Source organism: Lucilia sericata, unplaced genomic scaffold (assembly GCF_015586225.1).
Source record: "Lucilia sericata isolate MDLA Ls3-8-SP2 unplaced genomic scaffold, ASM1558622v1 Contig000365F_arrow, whole genome shotgun sequence".
In the NCBI taxonomy this organism is placed as follows: Eukaryota; Metazoa; Arthropoda; class Insecta; order Diptera; family Calliphoridae; genus Lucilia; species Lucilia sericata.
The window spans coordinates 69579-92898 of NW_023994384.1; the positions used below are offsets into that span (position 1 = coordinate 69579).

General features: G+C 29.3%; 1 protein-coding gene across 1 annotated transcript in view; it reads right to left on the reverse strand.

Moving 5' to 3' along the window:
- Positions 1 to 22870, reverse strand: part of LOC119604132 — an 89525-nt gene extending 66655 nt beyond the window's left edge. Inside the window, 2 exon segments of the mRNA XM_037956601.1 lie at positions 3948 to 4070; positions 21655 to 22870. Of these exon segments, the coding sequence (XP_037812529.1) occupies positions 3948 to 4070; positions 21655 to 21787 (256 nt within the window). The 5' untranslated portion in view covers positions 21788 to 22870.
- Between the last annotated feature and the right edge of the window lie 450 nt (positions 22871 to 23320).

Consider the following 23320-nt stretch of genomic DNA (forward strand, 5'->3'; position numbering starts at 1 on the left):
TAGTTTTATGATGTTTCCGGCTCTTTGCAATCGAAAACACTTGTTTGAGTTCAAATAAAAATAATTTAAATATCGCATTTTACAGTTCTAGATCGGTTCTAGTTCAGTTCTAGTTCAGTTCTAGTGCAGTTCTAGTTCAGTTCTAGTTCAGTTCTAGTTCAGTTCTAGTTCAGTTCTAGTTCAGTTCTAGTTCAGTTCTAGTTCAGTTCTAGTTCAGTTCTAGTTCAGTTCTAGTTCAGTTCTAGTTCAGTTCTAGTTCAGTTCTAGTTCAGTTCAGTTCTAGTTCAGTTCTAGTTCAGTTCTAGTTCAGTTCTAGTTCAGTTCTAGTTCAGTTCTAGTTCAGTTCTAGTTCAGTTCTAGTTCAGTTCTAGTTCAGTTCTAGTTCAGTTCTAGTTCAGTTCTAGTTCAGTTCTAGTTCAGTTCTAGTTCAGTTCTAGTTCAGTTCTAGTTCAGTTCTAGTTCAGTTCTAGTTCAGTTCTAGTTCAGTTCTAGTTCAGTTCTAGTTCAGTTCTAGTTCAGTTCTAGTTCAGTTCTAGTTCAGTTCTAGTTCAGTTCTAGTTCAGTTCTAGTTCAGTTCTAGTTCAGTTCTAGTTCAGTTCTAGTTCAGTTCTAGTTCAGTTCTAGTTCAGTTCTAGTTCAGTTCTAGTTCAGTTCTAGTTCAGTTCTAGTTCAGTTCTAGTTCAGTTCTAGTTCAGTTCAAGTTCAGTTCTAGTTCAGTTCTAGTTCAGTTCTAGTTCAGTTCTAGTTCAGTTCTATTTCAGTTCTATTTCAGTTCTAGTTCAGTTCTAGTTCAGTTCTAGTTCAGTTCTAGTTCAGTTCTAGTTCAGTTCTAGTTCAGTTCTAGTTCAGTTCTAGTTCAGTTCTAGTTCAGTTCTAGTTCAGTTCTAGTTCAGTTCTACTTCAGTTCTATTTCAGTTCTAGTTCAGTTCTTGTTCAGTTCAGTTCTAGTTCGCTTCGGTTCCACTTCTTGCCAATTTTGTCCTTCTAGATAATTATATAATACTTATTATTATGTATATTTGCTTACATAAGTAATAATTAGTATTTAATTATACATATAAATATAGTATGCATATGTGTATTTTATATTATTTTTGTTTACACCCACACACTAATATGTATGTATATTCTTTAGTTATGCATATGATTTTGGAAAATCTGTAATAGTATCTCTTATTTTCATATTTAATTTTGCATATTAAACTCAAAATATGTGAATGCACTTTAGACTTTAACACTTTCAGCAAATGTTCTGTTTAAGGAAACGTAGTAGACTTTTCTGCCTTTGTGGTTTATAAAGAGATATTATGCATTGACTGGAGTTTGAAAATGAGTGATAAATGAAAATATAATTTACATTACTTCAATTACTTACTGAGTTAAAAGATATGTATGTTTCTGACATATTCTTGGCTATAACAAAAATAATAAACAATATTTACCCTATTCAAATCTTTCCTAAGTGTTAAACTCTCTAATTACAAATTCATTTTGTATCTTGTTACACATTCTAAAGTGTTACAAGAAGATTTTAATAAAATCAATAATTCTCTTTTATGTGGTTTACTCTATGAATCACATGCAAAATGAAATTCTATTTAGTTAAGAATAAAGGTTGATTGGAAAGCTTTGCAGCATGTTAATTTTATTTCCATAACAGATACATACATACATGTGTGTATGTATATCGCACTTAAATGGCACAATTTTATTGAAAGCAAATTTTAATTAAGTTCACTTTTCATTATTTATTGAAATCTATTATTTTGTCGACAAAATAGACTTATCGACGTAAATATTAGGTACATCAGTCGATTACGATTGATACTGGTCATAGAGGTGAACTAATTACATAAACTAAATAGGTGAATTAATTACAATTTAGTGTGTTAATTAAAATTGTTTGCTTTGAAGTGAGTTTGCGTGTGTGTGTGTGTGAACAGCAGGTGCATATATTCATAGTACATTTAGTACTTAATCAGGCTGGAATGAAAAAAAAAACAGATTATGGTGATTTAAGGATAATTAGATGTTAATGATATGGAAGGGAGTTAAATTTATTTAGTAACATTTCTTGACTCTAATTTTATTTACGACAAAGGTGGGTAAACTATATGTATTTTGAAATCTTGTTTTTGGTTCCAACGATATAGCACATATCGGCCCTGTACAATAAAATGATACGCTGCTTCCCAGACAAGTAACCAACCCACCCATACCAACCAACTATCCTCTACAGCCAGAAAAGGAACCAACAAAAGAGCAACAAATAATAAAACATCTCTTCGGTGAATATTTTATGACAGATATCAAACAACAAAAATAACTGACAGGTAAACACGAAATATGACAGATGTGATGAAAAATACTTTTACAAAAAAAATTTGTACTTTCATATATTCGCATACGTCGTACTTCTCGTAAATAATCATACTTCTTGCAAGTAGATAAGATTAAGGAAAAACAGCAGACGTCTTGGACAGACAATCAGTCAGTCAGCCATGCAGTCAGTTGGAGAGAGAATGATGAAAACATTTTTTTCTGTTTGATTTATTATTCATTGCGGAGTAAGGAAAATATTTAAGACGAGAGTGCGAATTTACTTTTAATTATGTATTTGAATTTATGTTTATTTTAGTAGCTACAGCCATTGCTTTTATTAATTTTTAAGGATCTGGTCATATATATACATTTGTATGTGTGAATATTAGACTGGTTTCATTTTATATCAGCAATATAGTTATATACTTATATATTTCACATTAGGATAGTCTATAGTCTAGTCTATAGACTAGTCTAGTCTAGTCTATAGTCTAGTCTATAGTCTAGTCTATAGTCTAGTCTATAGTCTAGTCTATAGTCTAGTCTATAGTCTAGTCTATAGTCTAGTCTATAGTCTAGTCTATAGTCTAGTCTATAGTCTAGTCTATAGTCTAGTCTATAGTCTAGTCTATAGTCTAGTCTATAGTCTAGTCTATAGTCTAGTCTATAGTCTAGTCTATAGTCTAGTCTATAGTCTAGTCTATAGTCTAGTCTATAGTCTAGTCTATAGTCTAGTCTATAGTCTCTAGTCTATAGTCTAGTCTATAGTCTAGTCTATAGTCTAGTCTATAGTCTAGTCTATAGTCTAGTCTATAGTCTAGTCTATAGTCTAGTCTATAGTCTAGTCTATAGTCTAGTCTATAGTCTAGTCTATAGTCTAGTCTAGTCTAGTCTATAGTCTAGTCTATAGTATAGTCTATAGTCTAGTCTATAGTCTAGTCTATAGTCTAGTCTATAGTCTAGTCTATAGTCTAGTCTATAGTCTAGTCTATAGTCTAGTCTATAGTCTAGTCTATAGTCTAGTCTATAGTCTAGTCTATAGTCTAGTCTAGTCTAGTCTATAGTCTAGTCTATAGTCTAGTGTATAGTCTAGCCTATAGTCTAGTCTATAGTCTAGTCTATAGTCTAGTCTATAGTCTAGTCTATAGTCTAGTCTATAGTCTAGTCTATAGTATAGTCTATAGTCTAGTCTATAGTCTAGTCTATAGTCTAGTCTATAGTATAGTCTATAGTCTAGTCTATAGTATAGTCTATAGTATAGTCTATAGTCTAGTCTATAGTCTAGTCTATAGTATAGGCTATAGTCTAGTCTATAGTCTAGTCTATAGACTACTCTATAGTCTAGTCTATAGTCTAGTCTATAGACTACTCTATAGTCTAGTCTATAGTCCAGTCTATAGACTAGTCTCTAGTCTAGTCTCTAGTCTATAGTCTAGTCTATAGTCCAGTCTATAGACTAGTCTCTAGTCTAGTCTCTAGTCTAGTCTATAGTCTAGTCTATAGTCCAGTCTATAGACTAGTCTCTAGTCTAGTCTCTAGTCTAGTCTATAGTCTAGTCTATAGTCTAGTCTTCTTCTTTCGTTGAAAACATTAAATTACTATAAAATTTTGTGTTAATTCCTTACCCGTAATAGGTGGACTTAAAAATGTCGTAAACGGTAGAGCCAAATAAATAATGGCAATTTCCTCCACCGTTAAGCCAATCGATTGCATGTGTATAGTCAAATAGGGCAGCAATGAAGAAGTGGCTGAAATGAAAATAATAATAAAATAAATATTAAAATAAAATAAACAAAAAACATTTAACACGTTGTTAAAATAAAATACGCACTTAAATATATATACATACGTTTAAACAACTAATTAAACATGCACGTGTCTGTTTAAGCATGAATATAAATTACTAGGATGCTCAGAAAAGACAAAAAAAATGTTTTCGAGGTCAAAACATTTCATACTTGGATGTCTTCAGCATTTAAATGTAAGACCTAGAATTCTCTTTTCAATCTTAATATATAAGTCATGGTATCATATAAAAATGTTGGTAATTTATTGTTTGAAGCAAGCTTCTACAACTAGTGTAGGGCATTGCATATTCAAACATGTCCTTTTATAATCTCTTACTTTTTTGTTATTTTTTCTGTATTTCTCTTTTTTTCTTTGAACTAAATGGCCTTGTAGTGTGATTATATTGTATTTAATTTTATTTTAATATTTTTTTCAACTGCAACGAACAATTTTAACTCATTTGCATAAATGTGTTTGTGAATAATATTTTTCCCCTTTTGTGAAAAAAATAAACAGAAAATTTCACTGTGTGTGGAAAATATTAATATGAATGTATAAATAAACATAGCCTTAAGTATTTTATATTTATTATTAAAAAAAATGTATGAAAATGAATAAAGAATTGTAATAAAATTATTCCCCACTACTTGTTACAAATGTTGTAATGTATAATTATTTTTTAAACTGCTTTTTAATAAAAAGGGTTTTTACAAAAGCGAGGGTCAAGGATTGGACAAATTCTGGCTGGCGCTAATGCACTAATCATAAATAACAAAACAGCAAACTATAATGCAGATTATAATAAAGATTATGAAATGGATTATAGAACTGACTATGGTTCAGACTATAATCCAGACTTTAGTCCACACTATTAAGCTGATCATTGACCGGACTATTGACCCGACTTTTGTCCAGACTATAAACCACATTTAAAACTATTAAGCTGACTACTAACCAGACTTTATTCCAGATTACAGACCAGACTTTATTCCAGACTAGAGAGCAGACTGTAGATCGGACAATAATCCGGAACGTAGACCAGACTATAATCCACAATGTAGTTCAGACTATGATCAAACTATAGTAGTAATATAATAAAACTATAGACCACATAAAACACCCTCACATCTGAGGACTGCTTTTCTACCTATCGGGTTATAACCTACATCTGCATTTAAATGGCAACACTGCACATTCATAATTACTGTTATTATCATGTTGTCATAGCTAATGTCCTCTAACGTTGACATCAACATTGAGAATACAAATATGAGTAATGTTAAAGGGACTATGGACTCGTACTCATAATAATGTGCATAGTTGAATATTGAAGTTGCTAGGTGCCCTTAAGCCTTATTAGAACAAAGTAGTTATATACATTATATAGATATTATTTTATATACATATACATACATATTTTTAAAAACCATCGTCATAAAAGTTGGAGTATGGAGTTGGTCCATAATTGGTCTAACCTACAACATAAGCCCGTTATTTAGTAATTATTTAAAAGTACGATTTTATTTAAACGGAAAATAGCAAACTAACTATTTAACTAACTAACTAACTAACTAACTAACTAACTAACTAACTAACTAACTAACTAACTAACTAACTACTAACTAACTAACTAACTACTAACTAACTAACTAACTAACTAACTAACTAACTAACTAACTAACTAACTAACTAACTAACTAACTAACTAACTACTAACTAACTAACTAACTAACTAACTAACTACTAACTAACTAACTAACTAACTAACTAACTAACTAACTAACTAACTAACTAACTAACTAACTAACTAACTAACTAACTAACTAACTAACTAACTAACTACTAACTAACTAACTAACTAACTAACTAACTAACTAACTAACTAACTAACTAACTAACTAACTACTAACTAACTAACTACTAACTAACTAACTAACTAACTAACTAACTAACTAACTAACTAACTAACTAACTAACTAACTAACTAACTAACTAACTACTAACTAACTAACTAACTAACTAACTAAACTAACTAACTAACTAACTACTAACTAACTAACTAACTAACTAACTAACTAACTAACTAACTAACTACTAACTAACTAACTAACTAACTAACTAACTAACTAACTAACTAACTACTAACTAACTAACTAACTAACTAACTAACTAACTAACTAACTAACTAACCTAACTAACTAACTAACTCTACTAACTAACTAACTAACTAACTAACTAACTAACTAACTAACTAACTAACTAACTAACTAACTAACTAACTAACTAACTAACTAACTAACTAACTAAACTAACTACTACTAACTACTACTAAACTACTAACTAACTACTAACTAACTAACTACTACTAACTAACTAACTACTAACTAACTAACTAACTAACTAACTAACTAACTAACTAACTAACTAACTAACTAACTAACTAACTAACTAACTACTAACTAACTAACTAACTAACTAACTAACTAACTAACTAACTACTAACTAACTAACTAACTAACTAACTAACTAACTACTAACTAACTAACTAACTAACTAACTAACTAACTAACTAACTAACTAACTAACTAACTAACTAACTAACTAACTAACTAACTAACTAACTAACTAACTAACTAACTAACTAACTAACTAACTAACTACTAACTACTAACTAACTAACTAACTACTAACTAACTAACTACTAACTAACTAACTAACTAACTAACTAACTAACTAACTAACTAACTAACTACTAACTAACTAACTAACTAACTAACTAACTAACTAACTACTAACTAACTAACTACTAACTAACTAACTAACTAACTAACTAACTAACTAACTAACTAACTAACTAACTAACTAACTAACTACTACTAACTAACTAACTACTAACTACTAACTAACTACTAACTAACTAACTAACACTAACTAACTAACTAACTAACTAACTAACTAACTAACTAACTACTAACTAACTACTAACTAACTAACTACTAACTAACTAACTACTACTAACTAACTAACTAACTAACTAACTAACTAACTAACTAACTAACTAACTAACTAACTAACTAACTAACTAACTACGAACTAACTAACTACTAACTAACTAACTACCTAACTAACTAACTAACTAACAACTACTAACTAACTAACTAACTAACTAACTAACTAACTAACTACTAAAATTTTTAGATTTCGACTACGAATGGTTGCAATGTTGACAACGCACAGTGGTATAGGAAAAAAAAAAGAGGGAAATAATTCGGTAAACTTCTAAACGGTTAATCCGATTTTAATGGAATTTTGGTATGCACAAGAGGAGGTGTTGTCCGATTTAGTTTTGAATTTGGACCTTATAGGCCAAAACCAGGGGCCCGGGCGGGGGGTCCTCAAATTAGGACACCTCGGCTATGTTAAATTTTTAAAACGATCCTATTTCTTCATTTGAGTTCCGATTTAAAAAAAATTTCGTATATAGAATCTCCTCATCGAGCACTATAAAAAATGTTGTCGTAGCAGTAAATTATCTCTTATAGTTTAGGAGATATTCGCATTTGAATATTAAAATTTTAAAATTTTTACCGTCCTTACTTTAGTTTTTTTGATAATAGCAGGTCCAAATATTTCCGATTTTCGCCATTTTTTTTTATTTGCTTAACAACAAGTTTATATACCAAGCAGTGAAAGAATTATGTAAAAATCATGACTGAGTCCAAAGTTATAGGCATTTAAATTTAAAAAATTAAAAAAAAGGCGATTTTTTGTCATTTTTTTGGGAAAAAAGTATCTTTTTCTTTTTAAGTTATCTAAAAAGTTTCTAAGAAGATGTATATAGAATTTATACTTTTTGGAAAGCTGACTTTACATAAAATACGATAAATGAACAAAACCTAAAAATTTTTGATACCGAGGGGACCAGGTCCATCCAAAAAAACCCTATTTTTATGGAAAATTAAATTTTGAGCAAAAATTCTCAAATCGCATAGTCGATATCAAATTATAGTGACCTGTTTTATATGACCCAATAAGTTCTTAATCATTTTGTAACGGGTTTCGATAACCCCGCCCCTGGTATGGATATAATAGGCAAAAAAACCAAAAATCCCATTTTTGGGATTTTTAAAACTTTTTTGGGAATTCCGGGATTTCTAATAAGAAATTCGAAATTTTTATTTAATTTTGGATTTTGAGTAAAAAAATCTACCTAACTGTAAAATTTCATCAAAAAATATTCATAAATAAAATTTTTATTGCAATTTGAAAAATTTGTATCTTCGCAAAAACTGAATAAAAAACATTTTAAATTTTTTTTAAAAAAAGTATTCCGCGAATTTTTTAATTTTCAAAAATTATATACAGTTTTGAAAAATAGACAAAATTACCTTTCCATTGATATATACATGCCTACCTAATGTTTTTTAAGTGACAAATTAATTAGGGAAAACTCAACATCTTTTAGAAAATTTACCTAGCACTATTATTTTCATCCATATATGTAACAAATTTAAGAGTTAACCTTATGGATGAAAATAATAGTGCTAGGCAAATTTTCTAAAAGATGTTGAGTTTTCCCTAATTAATTTGTCACTTAAAAAAAAGGTAATTTTGTCTATTTTTCAAAACTGTATATAATTTTTGAAAATTAAAAAATTCGCGGAATACTTTTTTAAAAAAAATTAAAAAATGTTTTTTATTCAGTTTTGCGAAGATACAAATTTTTCTAATTGCAATAAAAATTTTATTTATGAATATTTTTTGATGAAATTTTACAGTTAGGTAGATTTTTTACTTAAAATCCAAAATTAAATCAAAATTTCGAATTTTCTTATTAGAAATCCCGGAATTCCCAAAAAAGTTTTAAAAAATCCCAAAAATGGGATTTTTTAGTTTTTGCCTATTATATCCATACCAGGGGCGGGGTTATCGAAACCCGTTACAAAATGATTAAGAACATATTGCGTCATATAAAACAGGTCACTATAATTTGATATCGACTATGCGATTTGAGAATTTTTGCTCAAAATTTAATTTTCCATAAAAAATAGGGTTTTTTTGGATGGACCTGGTCCCCTCGGTATCAAAAATTTTTAGGTTTTGTTTCATTTATCGTACTTTATGTAAAGTCAGCTTTCCAAAAAGTATAAATTCTATATACATCTTCTTAGAAACTTTTTAGATAACTTAAAAAGAAAAAGATACTTTTTTCCCAAAAAAAATGACAAAAAATCGCCTTTTTTTAATTTTTTAAATTAAAATGCCTATAACTTTGGACTCAGTCATGATTTTTACATAATTCTTTCACTGCTTGATATATAAACTTGTTGTTAAGCGAATAAAAACAAAATGGCGAAAATCGGGAATATTTGGACCTGCTATTATCAAAAAAACTAAAGTAAGGACGGTAAAAAATTTTAAAATTTTAATTTTCAAATGCGAATATCTCCTAAACTATAAGAGATAATTTACTGCTATGACAACATTTTTATAGTGCTCGATGAGGAGATTCTATATACGAAATTTTTTTTAAATCGGAACTCAAATGAAGAAATAGGATCGTTTTAAAAATTTAACATAGCCGAGGTGTCCTAATTTGATGACCCCCCGCCGGGCCCCTGGTTGGCCTATAAGGTCCAAATTCAAAACCTAAACTCGACAACACCTCCTCTTTGTGCACACCAAATTTCATTAAAATCGGATTAACCGTTAGAAGTTACCGAATTATTTCCCTCTTTTTTTTTTTCCTATACCACTGTGCAACGTTGCGATGTAAACATTACATAGTGTTGTCGTACGTATGTATATACTTTGCAAAATTATAAACTCGTTGGTGTCAATTTGGTACCAGGCGTTTATATTTCCTTTTCCCTCTGTGTAGAAAAAATAGTCATTATAAATCGCATGAAAAACGTACACAGCTTCTAAATCTTCACTGACAAGATGACTAATGAATTATAAACACATTATTATTAATACCTTTTTAGACTACTTCAATGTATGAAATTTGTCCGTGTATGTCACATCATGTTTTATAATAAATTTAATAAAATTATTTAAAAATCCTTTTAATTGATATATCATTTGAAAATATGCTCAGAACTCCTCTTTATCATATTCCACAATTATTCCAAAAAAAAAATATTGAATTAATCTATTTCATTAAATCAAATGATTAATCATCAGGCTCTATGATCCATCATTACATACTTGAATAATAAATTCAGCAGCAATTATAGACTTTGACTACAACATACAACACGAACAATGTAAATAAATTAATTAACAATTATGCACTCACTCAAATGTTTCACAAAAAAAACACAGCAAACATTTTCTAAAGCGGAAGTCAATGAAGAGTATTTTGCTTGGTCTTATGAATTTAATTGCCATAGTATAAGTATTCTTATACTCCAACCGAAAGATGTGTTTCTCATGAAGGCATACTCTTGGGACACTTGGAAGTGACTTCTACTAGTAGATCTTCTAACTGACATCTAGAAAGACTAGACTATCATTTTTGTCTTACAAACGTTTGCTGGGTTAAAGGTCGTACAATTTTTTATTTATAATGTGCATAACAAAAAAAAAATATACTTTCACAAACATATGCAATGTATTTACATAGTAAATGTACAACATACATACACACACATTTATCCATTAAATTTACAACAAAAGAAATTACAAATATGAACCAACAGCAAAAAAAAACATATAGTATTATTAAATATTTCTCTTTGTACACACGTTTTTTATATCCGTTTCCTGTCTGTTTGATTAAACAAATGCATGTTTAAGTGTTGAAGGCTTTGTTGCGTAAATTAAATATTATTTCATTTAACAACATCATAATCATCAACATCATTATGATCATTTTGTTCATCATATTTTATTTGTTAATTATCTGCTTCAGTTGTTGTTTAAACTACAACAACATAAAGTGAAATTAATAAAAAATAACAATAAAGGAATAAATGTAAATTAATAAATATAATTTGTAGAATCCACAAAACTATAATGGGGGCGTTTATGTGGATATGTGCGTGTTTTCTTTTTGTTTAACGTATATTTTTTTAAATTTTTTTCGATTCCACAATTTTAAAAACAGCAGCATTTAAATTCTAAAACAGACATTTTCTGTTTACAAAATCATTGTCAGTTTGATAACAGTTGGTTTCATACCATGACACGCAAAATTTATGTCATAAATGCTTAAGTTTTGAATTGTATTTATTTTTTTAAATTAAGTTGCATTATTTGTTTAAATTTAATAAACTCTATAACTTTATAACGCAAATAACATTTAAAAAATATTTATCTTATAAAAAGATAACTTGTTAGACTGTGCTCCACGTAAAACGTGAGCACTTGACGTATTTAAACTTTATGACTGCCTGCGTTTTGTCAAGTTCACAACGTAATATTTTTGGATTAAGGTTGGGAGTTTCTTATCAAAAAATAAAATTAAGAAAAAAACACTAAAAATAGAATGAAAAATATTATAATTTTAATAATAAATTATAATTATAAACAGAGGAAATGCAAATAATGACAAACAAAAAAGCCAAATATTTAAATAAACAAAAATTAATTTTTAAATAAATAGAAAAAAAATTACCACAAATCTAATTTTTGACTCAACAGTTCTAGTTCAGCTCTAGTTCAGTTCTAGTTCAGTTCTAGTTCAGTTCTAGTTCAGTTCTAGTTCAGTTCTAGTTCAGTTCTAGTTCAGCTCTAGTTCAGTTCTAGTTCAGTTCAGTTCTAGTTCAGTTCTAGTTCAGTTCTAGTTCAGTTCTAGTTCAGTTCTAGTTCAGTTCTAGTTCAGTTCTAGTTCAGTTCTAGTTCAGTTCTAGTTCAGTTCTAGTTCAGTTCTAGTTCAGTTCTAGTTCAGTTCTAGTTCTAGTTCAGTGTTCAGTTCTAGGTCAGTTCTAGTTCAGTTCTAGTTCAGTTCTAGTTCAGTTCTAGTTCAGTTCTAGTCAGTTCTAGTTCAGTTCTATTCAGTTCTAGTTCAGTTCTAGTTCAGTTCTAGTTCAGGTTCTAGTTCAGTTCTAGTTTCAGTTCTAGTTCAGTTCTAGGTTCAGTTCTAGTTCAGTTCTAGTTCAGTTCTAGTTCAGTTCTAGTTCAGTTCTAGTTCAGTTCTAGTTCAGTTCTAGTTCAGTTCTAGTTCAGTTCTAGTTCAGTTCTAGTTCAGTTCTAGTTCAGTTCTAGTTCAGTTCTAGTTCAGTTCTAGTTCCAGTTCTAGTTTCAGTTCTATTCAGTTCTAGTTCAGTTCTAGTTCAGTTCTAGTTCAGTTCTAGTTCAGTTCTAGTTTCAGTTCTATTTCAGTTCTAGTTCGTTCTAGTTCAGTTCTAGTTCAGTTCTAGTTCAGTTCTAGTTCAGTTCTAGTTCAGTTCTAGTTCCAGTTAGTTCAGTTCTAGTTCAGTTCTAGTTCAGTTCTAGTTTCAAGTTCTAGTTCAGTTCTAGTTCAGTTCTAGTTCAGTTCTAGTTCAGTTCTAGTTCAGTTCTAGTTCAGTTCTAGTTCAGTTCTAGTTCAGTTCTAGTTCAGTTCTAGTTCAATTCTAGTTCAGTTCTAGTTCAGTTCTAGTTCAGTTCTAGTTCAGTTTTAGTTCAGTTCTAGTTCAGTTCTAGTTCAGTTCTAGTTCAGTTCTAGTTCAGTTCTAGTTCAGTTCTAGTTCAGTTCTAGTTCAGTTCTAGTTCAGTTCTAGTTCAGTTCTAGTTCAGTTCTAGTTCAGTTCTAGTTCAGTTCTAGTTCAGTTCTAGTTCAGTTCTAGTTCAGTTCTAGTTCAATTCTAGTTCAGTTCTAGTTCAGTTCTAGTTCAGTTCTAGTTCAGTTCTAGTTCAGTTCTAGTTCAGTTTTAGTTCAGTTCTAGTTCAGTTCTAGTTCAGTTCTAGTTCAGTTCTAGTTCAGTTCTAGTTCAGTTTTAGTTCAGTTCTAGTTCAGTTCTAATTCAACTCTATGTCAGTTCTAGTAAATCAATACATCAATACCAATGGTCATGTTTACTTTTTAATTTGATTCTTCTTTCAGATAAAACGTGATCAGTCGTTGAAGATATTTATTATAATAATGAACACTTTAAAAAGACCTTTGTAATTTTAATCCAAACAAATTTTAAATTAAATAAAATAAAAACCGAATGAAACATAAATTGATACTTAATGACCCTTATATAAATAAATTTATTGACATAAATGAAAATGTTAAAATATTTTTTTCTATTTCATCAACATCAAGGTCCCTTTACGTACACCAGACATGGGCAATATTCTTAACAAAATATCAATGTTTAAGTATAAATCCTTTAAAATCAATATTTTATTGAGTATACTTTCTAAATGTTTAGATTATCTTTGTTGATATAGTAATTAACAAAAAAATAAGAAAAACTGCCCCTCACTGCCTTTACTACCATCAAAAGTGCACATACATACAAAAAACATTTTTATTTATTATTCCGCTAAATTTTTTTGTTCAACAAAAAAAACTGCATTTATAACTAAATAAATAATAATATTTTTTATTTAATTTTTATTTTCCTCTTTGAGTGACTATAAAAAATATTCAAAAACGGGTAAAAAAAAGTTACGAAATACAAATAAATTTAAGCTTTATATTTATACTGGTTAGTTATAATGCAAAAACAAATAAATGTGAATATTTAAAGCAACCGAGTGATAAGGAAAAATATTTATATAAAAACCACCACTGAAGTAATGGCTCAAATTGGCTGTTAAAGGGGGTCTGGATGGAAAATAGTGGAAAATGAAAAATGCAACATGAAGATGAAAGCACCATCAACAAATGACGCAATTCCCACAGAATTTATATGGCGTTTTTGACATTTTCTCTACTTTTTTTTAGTTGGTGCTTCTTTATCTAAACGAAAATAAAGTTTTTATAGTTCTTTTTTCATGATGATTTACAATGTTAAATAAATAATAACAAATTGTTGTATTTTAAGCACTAAGATGCAAACAACAACAATTACAGAAGAGTAGATGGGAAAGATGGAAATTTAAACACTCTTATCCTGTAACTACATGTAGTTTGGGTTGGTGATACGCTTTATCAACAGTTTGCAGGTTGCAGACTATAGACTAGACTAACGACTTTAGACCAGACCATATACTTAAGACCAGATTATTGACTATAAACTAGACTATAGCCTAGACTATAGACTAGACTATAGGACTAGACTATAGACTAGACTATAGACTAGACTATAGACTAGACTATAGACTAGACTATAGACTAGACTATAGACTAGACTATAGACTAGACTATAGACTAGACTATAGACTAGACTATAGACTAGACTATAGACTAGACTATAGACTAGACTAGACTAGACTAGACTATAGACTAGACTATAGACTAGACTATAGACTAGACTATAGACTAGACTATAGACTAGACTATAGACTAGACTATAGACTAGACTATAGACTAGACTATAGACTAGACTATAGACTAGACTATAGACTAGACTATAGACTAGACTATAGACTAGACTAGACTATAGACTAGACTATAGACTAGACTATAGACTAGACTAGACTAGACTGTAGACTAGACTATAGACTAGACTATAGACTATACTATAGACTAGACTATATACTATACTATAGACTAGACTATAGACTAGACTATAGACTAGACTATAGACTAGACTATAGACTAGACTATAGACTAGACTATAGACTAGACTATAGACTAGACTATAGACTAGACTATAGACTAGACTATAGACTAGACTATAGACTAGACTATAGACTAAACTATAGACTAGACTATAGACTAGACTATAGACTAGACTATAGACTAGACTATAGACTAGACTATAGACTAGACTATAGACTAGACTATAGACTAGACTATAGACTAGACTATAGACTAGACTATAGACTAGACTATAGACTAGACTATAGACTAGACTATAGACTAGACTATAGACTAGACTATAGACTAGACTATAGACTAGACTATAGACTAGACTATAGACTAGACTAGATTAGACTATAGACTAGACTATAGACTAGACTATAGACTAGACTATAGACTAGACTATAGACTAGACTATAGACTAGGACTATAGACTAGACTATAGACTAGACTATAGACTAGACTATAGACTAGACTATAGACTAGACTATAGACTAGACTATAGACTAGACTATAGACTAGACTATTAGACTAGACTATAGACTAGACTATAGACTAGACTATAGACTAGACTATAGACTAGACTATAGACTAGACTATAGACTAGATATAGACTAGACTATAGACTAGACTATAGACTAGACTATAGACTAGACTATAGACTAGACTATAGACTAGACTATAGACTAGACTATAGACTAGACTATAGACTAGACTATAGACTAGACTATAGACTAGACGTTAGACTAGACTATAGACTAGGACTTTAGACTAGACTAGACTATAGACTAGACTATAGACTAGACTTTAGACTAGACTATAGACTAGACTTTAGAATAGACTATCAATTAGACTATCGACTAGACTATAGACTAGACTTTAGACTAGACTATAGACTAGACTATAGACTAGACTTTAGACTAGACTATAGACTAGACTTTAGAATAGACTATCAATTAGACTATCGACTAGACTATCGACTACAACTAGACTGTCGACCACATTTAAGCAATGTCACTGGTCAAATCCAGCAGGTTAGATACTACCTGAAAAAAACATTTCTGCTATAAGACCCATGATTTGATTTCACGGTATTTGTCTTTTTGCCTTCTCTAAGATTTATTTTGTTTCAAAATTCTTTGAAATCGTTTAATAAGGTGGTTCTTATTACTTGTTTAAAAATCATAAACTTTTATTTGCCGCCTTAAAATGCGGCTATAATATTTTTTTGGGGGGTTGTTATAATGAAAACGTTTCTTTAATTCAAAATAATTACGTCAAATGATCACGTTTTGCTAATAATATTAATCTAGTCTTATCTGACTGAAAAGCATGTACAATTTAACATTTGGGTACTTTGGAAGTCATAAAAGCATAAAAAAAGAAAACATATTTAGGTTTATGATTTGTTTTTTAAACCAAAATTTTGGCACCCATAAACCTAACGATATCAAAATTTTATAACTTGAGCTACTTTGTTTACGTACATGGAAAAACCGGTTTTATCAAGTTTTTTAAGAACCTTGAGTCATTAGTTTGTAGTAATCAAACTTTTAGGATGTTATTCTTAAAAGAATGTTTTTACTTATTCTATTTATAAAAATGTCAAAAATATGTCAAATTTCATAATTACTAGTGTAAATGGAATGACTCAACTTTTTCTTATAATTACTTGTAGTTTAGTTAATTAATTATGCTGCTTGGTTATGTTCTTCAAATTTTACAACAACAAATTATTGTTACTAAGAAAAATAAATAAACAAAAATTAAAATTTTATTTAAGTTTTTTTTCTTTTTTGTTTTATTTTACTACTATTTTGTTTTCATTTTTAATTGCCATTGACCGTCAAGACGTTTTGTCGGTAGAATATAAAAGTTTTATATCTTTTTAATGTCATTTCCTTTTATTTGTTGTAGTTTTTGTACTACTATAACTAACTACTATGTATTTATGTATATGTATAGTAAAACTGTAACTAGGTTGAAATTTACCCTCCAACAATTTAACATCGAGACCTGGACAATGTTAGAGGAGTGTAGTTAAATAGATATTTTGCTTCTATATAGATTTGAATTAAACTATGAAGTAGAACAAAAAATCTAAGACAAATGACGGTCATTCTGGTTTAGTGATATAGTGTAGTTTAATTTAATACACTAATTTTACTAGAGATAGTAAGTAAGTAAATATGTCTTTATTAGGGAGGATTTTCTTACGACAAGCATACCATACAGATCCCGATTGAGATAGAATTTTACATAGGCCTAAATATCATAAAGTGAACTTTTCGAAACTATATCTTTCCTGGTATCAAAAATAAACTATTTTCCATTTTAAAATTTCAAAAAAATATCCCCCTAATAAATTTATTTCTTATTTTTTGAAATGATTTCTTCATATGTGAGAAGAAAATTTGTTCATGATTGTCAGTTAATGTAATTTATATAGAACATTCCCATGCCATTTATATCTAAACTTTAGGATTTATAGAGAGAATCTTCCTCAACCAATTAAATCTCTAAAGCGCTAACAGATTTTGAAACACAACACGATATTTCGAATTACGGTTCATTGACTTGTCCTCCTTTCATAAATAATTATTATTTAAAAATTAATTAAATATTAAATTTTTATTAATTTATTTCATTTCTATCTTTTGGCAGTCTTTCCCTTAAAATTTTCCATTTAAATCATATCATACTACATCTAACATTGAAAATGTGATATAAATCTAATTCATCACATCTAAAGTATATAATGAATCTGTTATTTTGTATTTGTATGTCGTTTATTTGTCTTGTAATTTTCGCAATTTTTTTTAAATCAAAACAATAAACTTTGTTTACTAGGGTAGTATGGTTTAATACTAGGCTATAATTAATGCTTTAGATCAGCTTATGGACTATAAAGGCTACTAAATATTCCCATGACATTATAAAATAAACTATAGTTAGCTAGACTTACAGTAGTCGAGACGTAAACTAGATTATAGGGAGGACTATACAATATGACTACACTATAGTTTAGATTATAATGAACTGCAGTTCAGACTGTTGTCTTGACTATAGTGCAGACTATAGTTCAGGCTATAGTCTTGACTATAGTTAAGACTATACCCTAGACTATAGTCAAGAAAATAGGCTACAATATGTACTAGTCCAGACTATATAGTAGACAAACTATAGACTTAACTATAGTCTACACTATAGACCAGAATATGGAGCAGATTATAGTTCAGACTATAGTTCTCACTATAGACTAGAGAGTAATCCATAGTATACACTAGACTATAGTCCTGACTATTGATTAAGCTATATTGACTATACACCAGACTAGATTAGTCTGGACTATAGACTAGACTGTAGTATATACTAAAGACTAGACTATAGTGCAGACTATACGCTAGACTAGACTAGGATATAATCCAGGATATAGACTAGGCTATATTCTAGAATATTGACAATACTATGGTCCAGAATATAGAGTAGACTACAGTTCTGACTGCAGGTTAGACTATAGTCCAAATTATTGACTATGGACTACTATATATGAGACTATAGACTAGAATATGGTTCATACCATAGAATAGACTATAGTTCTGACTATGGACTAAACTACTGTTCGGAGTATAAGCTAGACAAAAGACTATAATCCAGACTATAGTCAAAACTATGGCCCTGACTATAGTCTAGACTATAGTCTATAGATTAAACTACAGTCCAGACTATTGTTCTGACTATAGACTACACTAGAGTCCAGACTAGAAACTAGACTATACTACTACTGTTTACATACATGATTATAGACCAGTCAATGGTTCAGACTATAGTCCTGATTACAGACTAGTCTATAGTTCTGACTATCGCCTGGACTATAGTCCAGTTTGTAGGCTAAACTAAAGTCCGAGCTATAGGCTAAATTAGTTCAGACCATAGACTTAAGTACGGTCCAACTATAAACAAGACCATAGTTCAATTTGTACAGTAAACTAAAGTTCAATCTATTCTAGACTATGCCATTGTCTTGACTATAGACTTGACTACAATCTAGACTATAGTGCAGATTGTAGTCCTGACTATAGTCCAAACTATAGACTAGACTAGAAACTAAACTATAGTCATGACTATAGTCCAGATTACAGATTATACTGTTGTCCAGACATGATTATAGACTAGTCAATCGTTCAGACTATACAGACTATAGTTCTGATTATTAGCCAGATTATAGACCTGACTATATTTCATACTATAGTCTTATAGTCCAAACTATAGACTATACTATAATCCAGACTATAGACTAGATTATAATCCACATTTCAGACTAGTATTGATATAGTCCACATTATCGATAAGACTGTACTCAATTATATCGACTAGACTGCATACTATAGATTAGACTACAGAAGATTAGAATATAGTCAAGACTATAGACTTTAGCTACTGCTAGACTGTAATTAATACATCAACTGTATCCTAGACTGTTAATAGGCACAATAATAGTCTAGACTAAAGTGAAGGCTATATATTAGACTGTAGTCAATGCTACAGTTCAAAATACAATGCAGACTATGGACTAAGCTATATATACGACTGTATTCTAAACTAAAGGCCCGAAAATATAGTCCAGATCAAAGAATATATTAAAATAAAGACTATAGATTTTATAATGACCTGACTGATCTAGATATGGACTAGAATATGGGCTTGAGATTAAAAATCAATTCCTTCTGGCGGAATAAAAAATTTGTTCTAATAAAAATGCAAAATGTTTAGCATTTAATTTCGCTCAGTGTATTTCATGTAGCATATTATTTTGCATGAGTTTTCTTTTAATCTACCCACTACTGTGACTAAAATATTGTCTTTAATATTGTCTCATCATCCGCTGCTGCAGCATATATAAATATGTATGTATATAGTTAGTGTTTGTCCCGAGAGTGTCCAGTGAATTTGACAGTGACTCTGAATTTATATTCATTAGTTAAAGATGAATATATGTACGTATGAGACATAAACTAAAATATACAAACATTTCATCTAATTTGAAGTCATTTAGTTTTGTTTAGAATATTGTCAAGCATACATGTGATTTTAGTTTTTTTTTTCATAGCTGCTGCTACCAGTATTTAAGTAAATTTCGAAATATCATTGTATATTAATATACATTTCACTGTCATTTTGATAATTTATTATATGTTTTGTTACTTTAGGAATCTGTCAATTAATATGTTTTAAAATATCTAGTGTAAAAGATGAACATAACACATTTAGGTAGTCAAAATAATTTCAATTGATTATTTGTTAAAAAATTTGAAATAAAATTCAGTTTAGACTGGTCTGCAGTCTTGACTATAGACTGATCGACAGTCTTGACCATAGACTGATCTATAGTCTTGACTATAGACTGATCTATAGTCTTGACTGGTGATTGATCTATAGTCTTGGCTGGTGATTGATCTATAGTCTTGACTATAGACTGGTCTATACTTTTGACTATAGACTGGTCTATACTTTTGACTATAGACTGGTCTATAATCTGTACTATAGACTGATCACAATTCCTGAATATACAGTGATATATAGTCATGACTATAAAATGATCTATAGTCTTGTCTATAGACTGATATACAGTCTTGTCTATAGACTAATCTATAGTCTTGACTATAGACTGATCTATACCGTTGACTAAGTCTGATTTATATTCTTGACTATAGTCTGATCTATATTCTTAACTATAGACTGATCTATAGTCTTGACTATAGACTGATCGATAGATTGATCTATAGCCTTGACTATAGACTGATCTTTAGTCTTGACTGTAGATTGATCTACAGTCTTGACTATAGACTGATCTATAATTTTGATGATAGGCTGATCTGTAGTCTTGACTATAGATTGAACTGTAGTCTTCACTTTAGATTGATCTGTAGTTTTGACTATAGGCTGATCTATAGTCTTGACAAAAGACTGATCATGACTATAGAATGATCTATAGTCTTGTCTATAGACTGATATACAGTTTTGACTATAGACTGATTTATAGTCTTGACTTTAGACTAACCTATAGTCTTGACTATAAACTGAACTATAGTCTTGACTATAGACTGATCTATAGTCTTGTCTATAGACTGATCTATAGTCTTGACTACAGACTGATCTATAGTTTTGCCTATAGACTAATCTATAGTCTTGACTATAGACTACTCTATAGTCTTGACTATAGACTGATCTATATTCTTGACTATAGACTACTCTATAGTCTTGACTATAGACTGATCTATAGTCTTGACTATAGACTGATCTATAGTCTTGACTATAGACTGATCTACAGTTTTGACTATAGACTGTTCCATAGTCTTGACTACAGACTAATCTATGGTCTTGACTATAGAATAATCTATAGTCTTGACTTTAGACTGATCTATTGTATTGACTATAGACTGATCTATAGTCTTGACTATAGACTGATCTATGGTCTTGTCTATAAACTGATCTGTAGTCTTAACTATAGACTGATCCATAGTCTTGACTATAGACTGTGCTATAGTCTTGACTATAGACTGTTCTATAGTCTTGACTAAAAACCGTTCTATAGTCTTGACTATAGACTGTTCTATAATCTTGACTATATACTGTTCTATAGTATTGACTATAGACTGATCTATAGTCTTGAATATAGACTGATCTATAGTCTTGACTATAGGCTGATCTATAGCCTTGACTATAGTCTAATTTTTTTTGACTATAGACTAATCTATAGTCTTGCCTATAGACTGATATATAGACTGAACTATAGAGTGTTGTATAGACTTGTTTCGAATCCTTAAGATAATTTTTACCTTTTGATCTATAACTCAAATAATTCAAATGCAACTTACCTCCATACATAACAAACAGCGTAATTTTCAACATAATCAAATTCGGATTTATACCGCGACGTATACAAAATTCATCGAATTTTGAAGTTGGCGGCATATAAACCGTTTCCGTAGCAACTTCTTCGCCACCCATTTTGAAGTAAGATGAAAACTCTGTTCACACTTATAAATTATTAACAAAAATTCAAATCTCTTTTTACACTTATAGAAAAAAATTATGATTTTTTTTTTTTTTTTCGGCAATATTTTTATGGATTTTAAATTAGTACTTTTTATAACAAGAGATCTTTTTCAGCGAAAAAAAAAAACTTTATTTAATACAAAAATCACACTAAAAGTTTGTTGATTGTGGGGTCTGACATAAATGAAAATTAATTGTAATTTTATTTGTATTTGACGTTTGTATTTGATCCAACAATGGTTCCACTACATATACAGATCACGAGCAGGCGGCGGAGATGACGTTAAAGTTTAGACACTTTCGAATAAAGTAGAATTTTAAGATTTTTTTTCTTCTTCGGATTACTTAAATCACACTTGAAATTAAATGTCTGTTATTTTATTTTTTTCGAATTTAATTCAATTTGATTTAAATGATAATTTCATCATATATTTTTCTTTTTTTTTTTTTTGTATTATTATTTATTTGTGTATATTAGAGATCTCTGTGTTTAACTTAGTTTTAGATTTTTTTTTACATCACTTTTCATTATGAAAAAAATACAGGGGTTTTTTTTAATTTCAGTTTTCTTTGTATTTTTAGTTTTATTTGAAGTTCGTTTTAGTATTGAATACAATAGCTTAATTAATATCGCAGATATCTTTACAATTCCACGGGTATAGAATGGTATTGAAACATGGCTTTTGTTAAATTTTTAGAATTTTTCATTTCTCTTACTTTTTAAAGAAAATTAAAAAAAAAATGTATGGAATTATTTTAAAATTTTTGTAATATTTTTTAAAATATTATATAACAAATTTCTATTAAAATCCTATTAAAACTTAAGCAAAATCACTTCACTGTTTAATTACAAAATTCCATTTCCTGTGCTAGTTTTAAAAATATGTATTATTTTTTTATAGCAATTAGTTTTTTTTTTTTTTTGTGTGTTAATTAAATTTTCTATAAAATTTTAAATATTTTATTTTCACCGTTGTTTTGTTTTTTTAATCCAAAATCCCCAGTATTGCTCGCTCCGTAGTCTGAACAAAGACTAAAATTATTTGATCATTTATCCTAAAGTTTTGAATACGTTATGGAAAGAAAAGCAAATAAATAATATGAAAAAAATAATAATAATAACCACAATCATATTTTCATCTTGTCAGTGATCTTAATCTGTGTGTAAATTCTGTTTATATTCTCATACACAAAAACAATTTTATATATATTTAAATAACTATAACAACAAGAAGAAAAAAAACGAATTTATTTATTATTATCTATGTATTTAGTACACCTTCACCACTACTACTAAAAAAAAAAAAATAAGTATAAGAAAAGAACTTATCATCATTATCACTCCCACTTACACAAACTGTTTGTAGTATTTCAACTGATCTCACTGTCTGCTTCTGATCTCTTTTTACTTTTCACATGCCTGGAGGTTTTCAATTTTGAAATTGTATTTAGTCTAGAGACTACTCGAGTGACTTGCTTATCAAC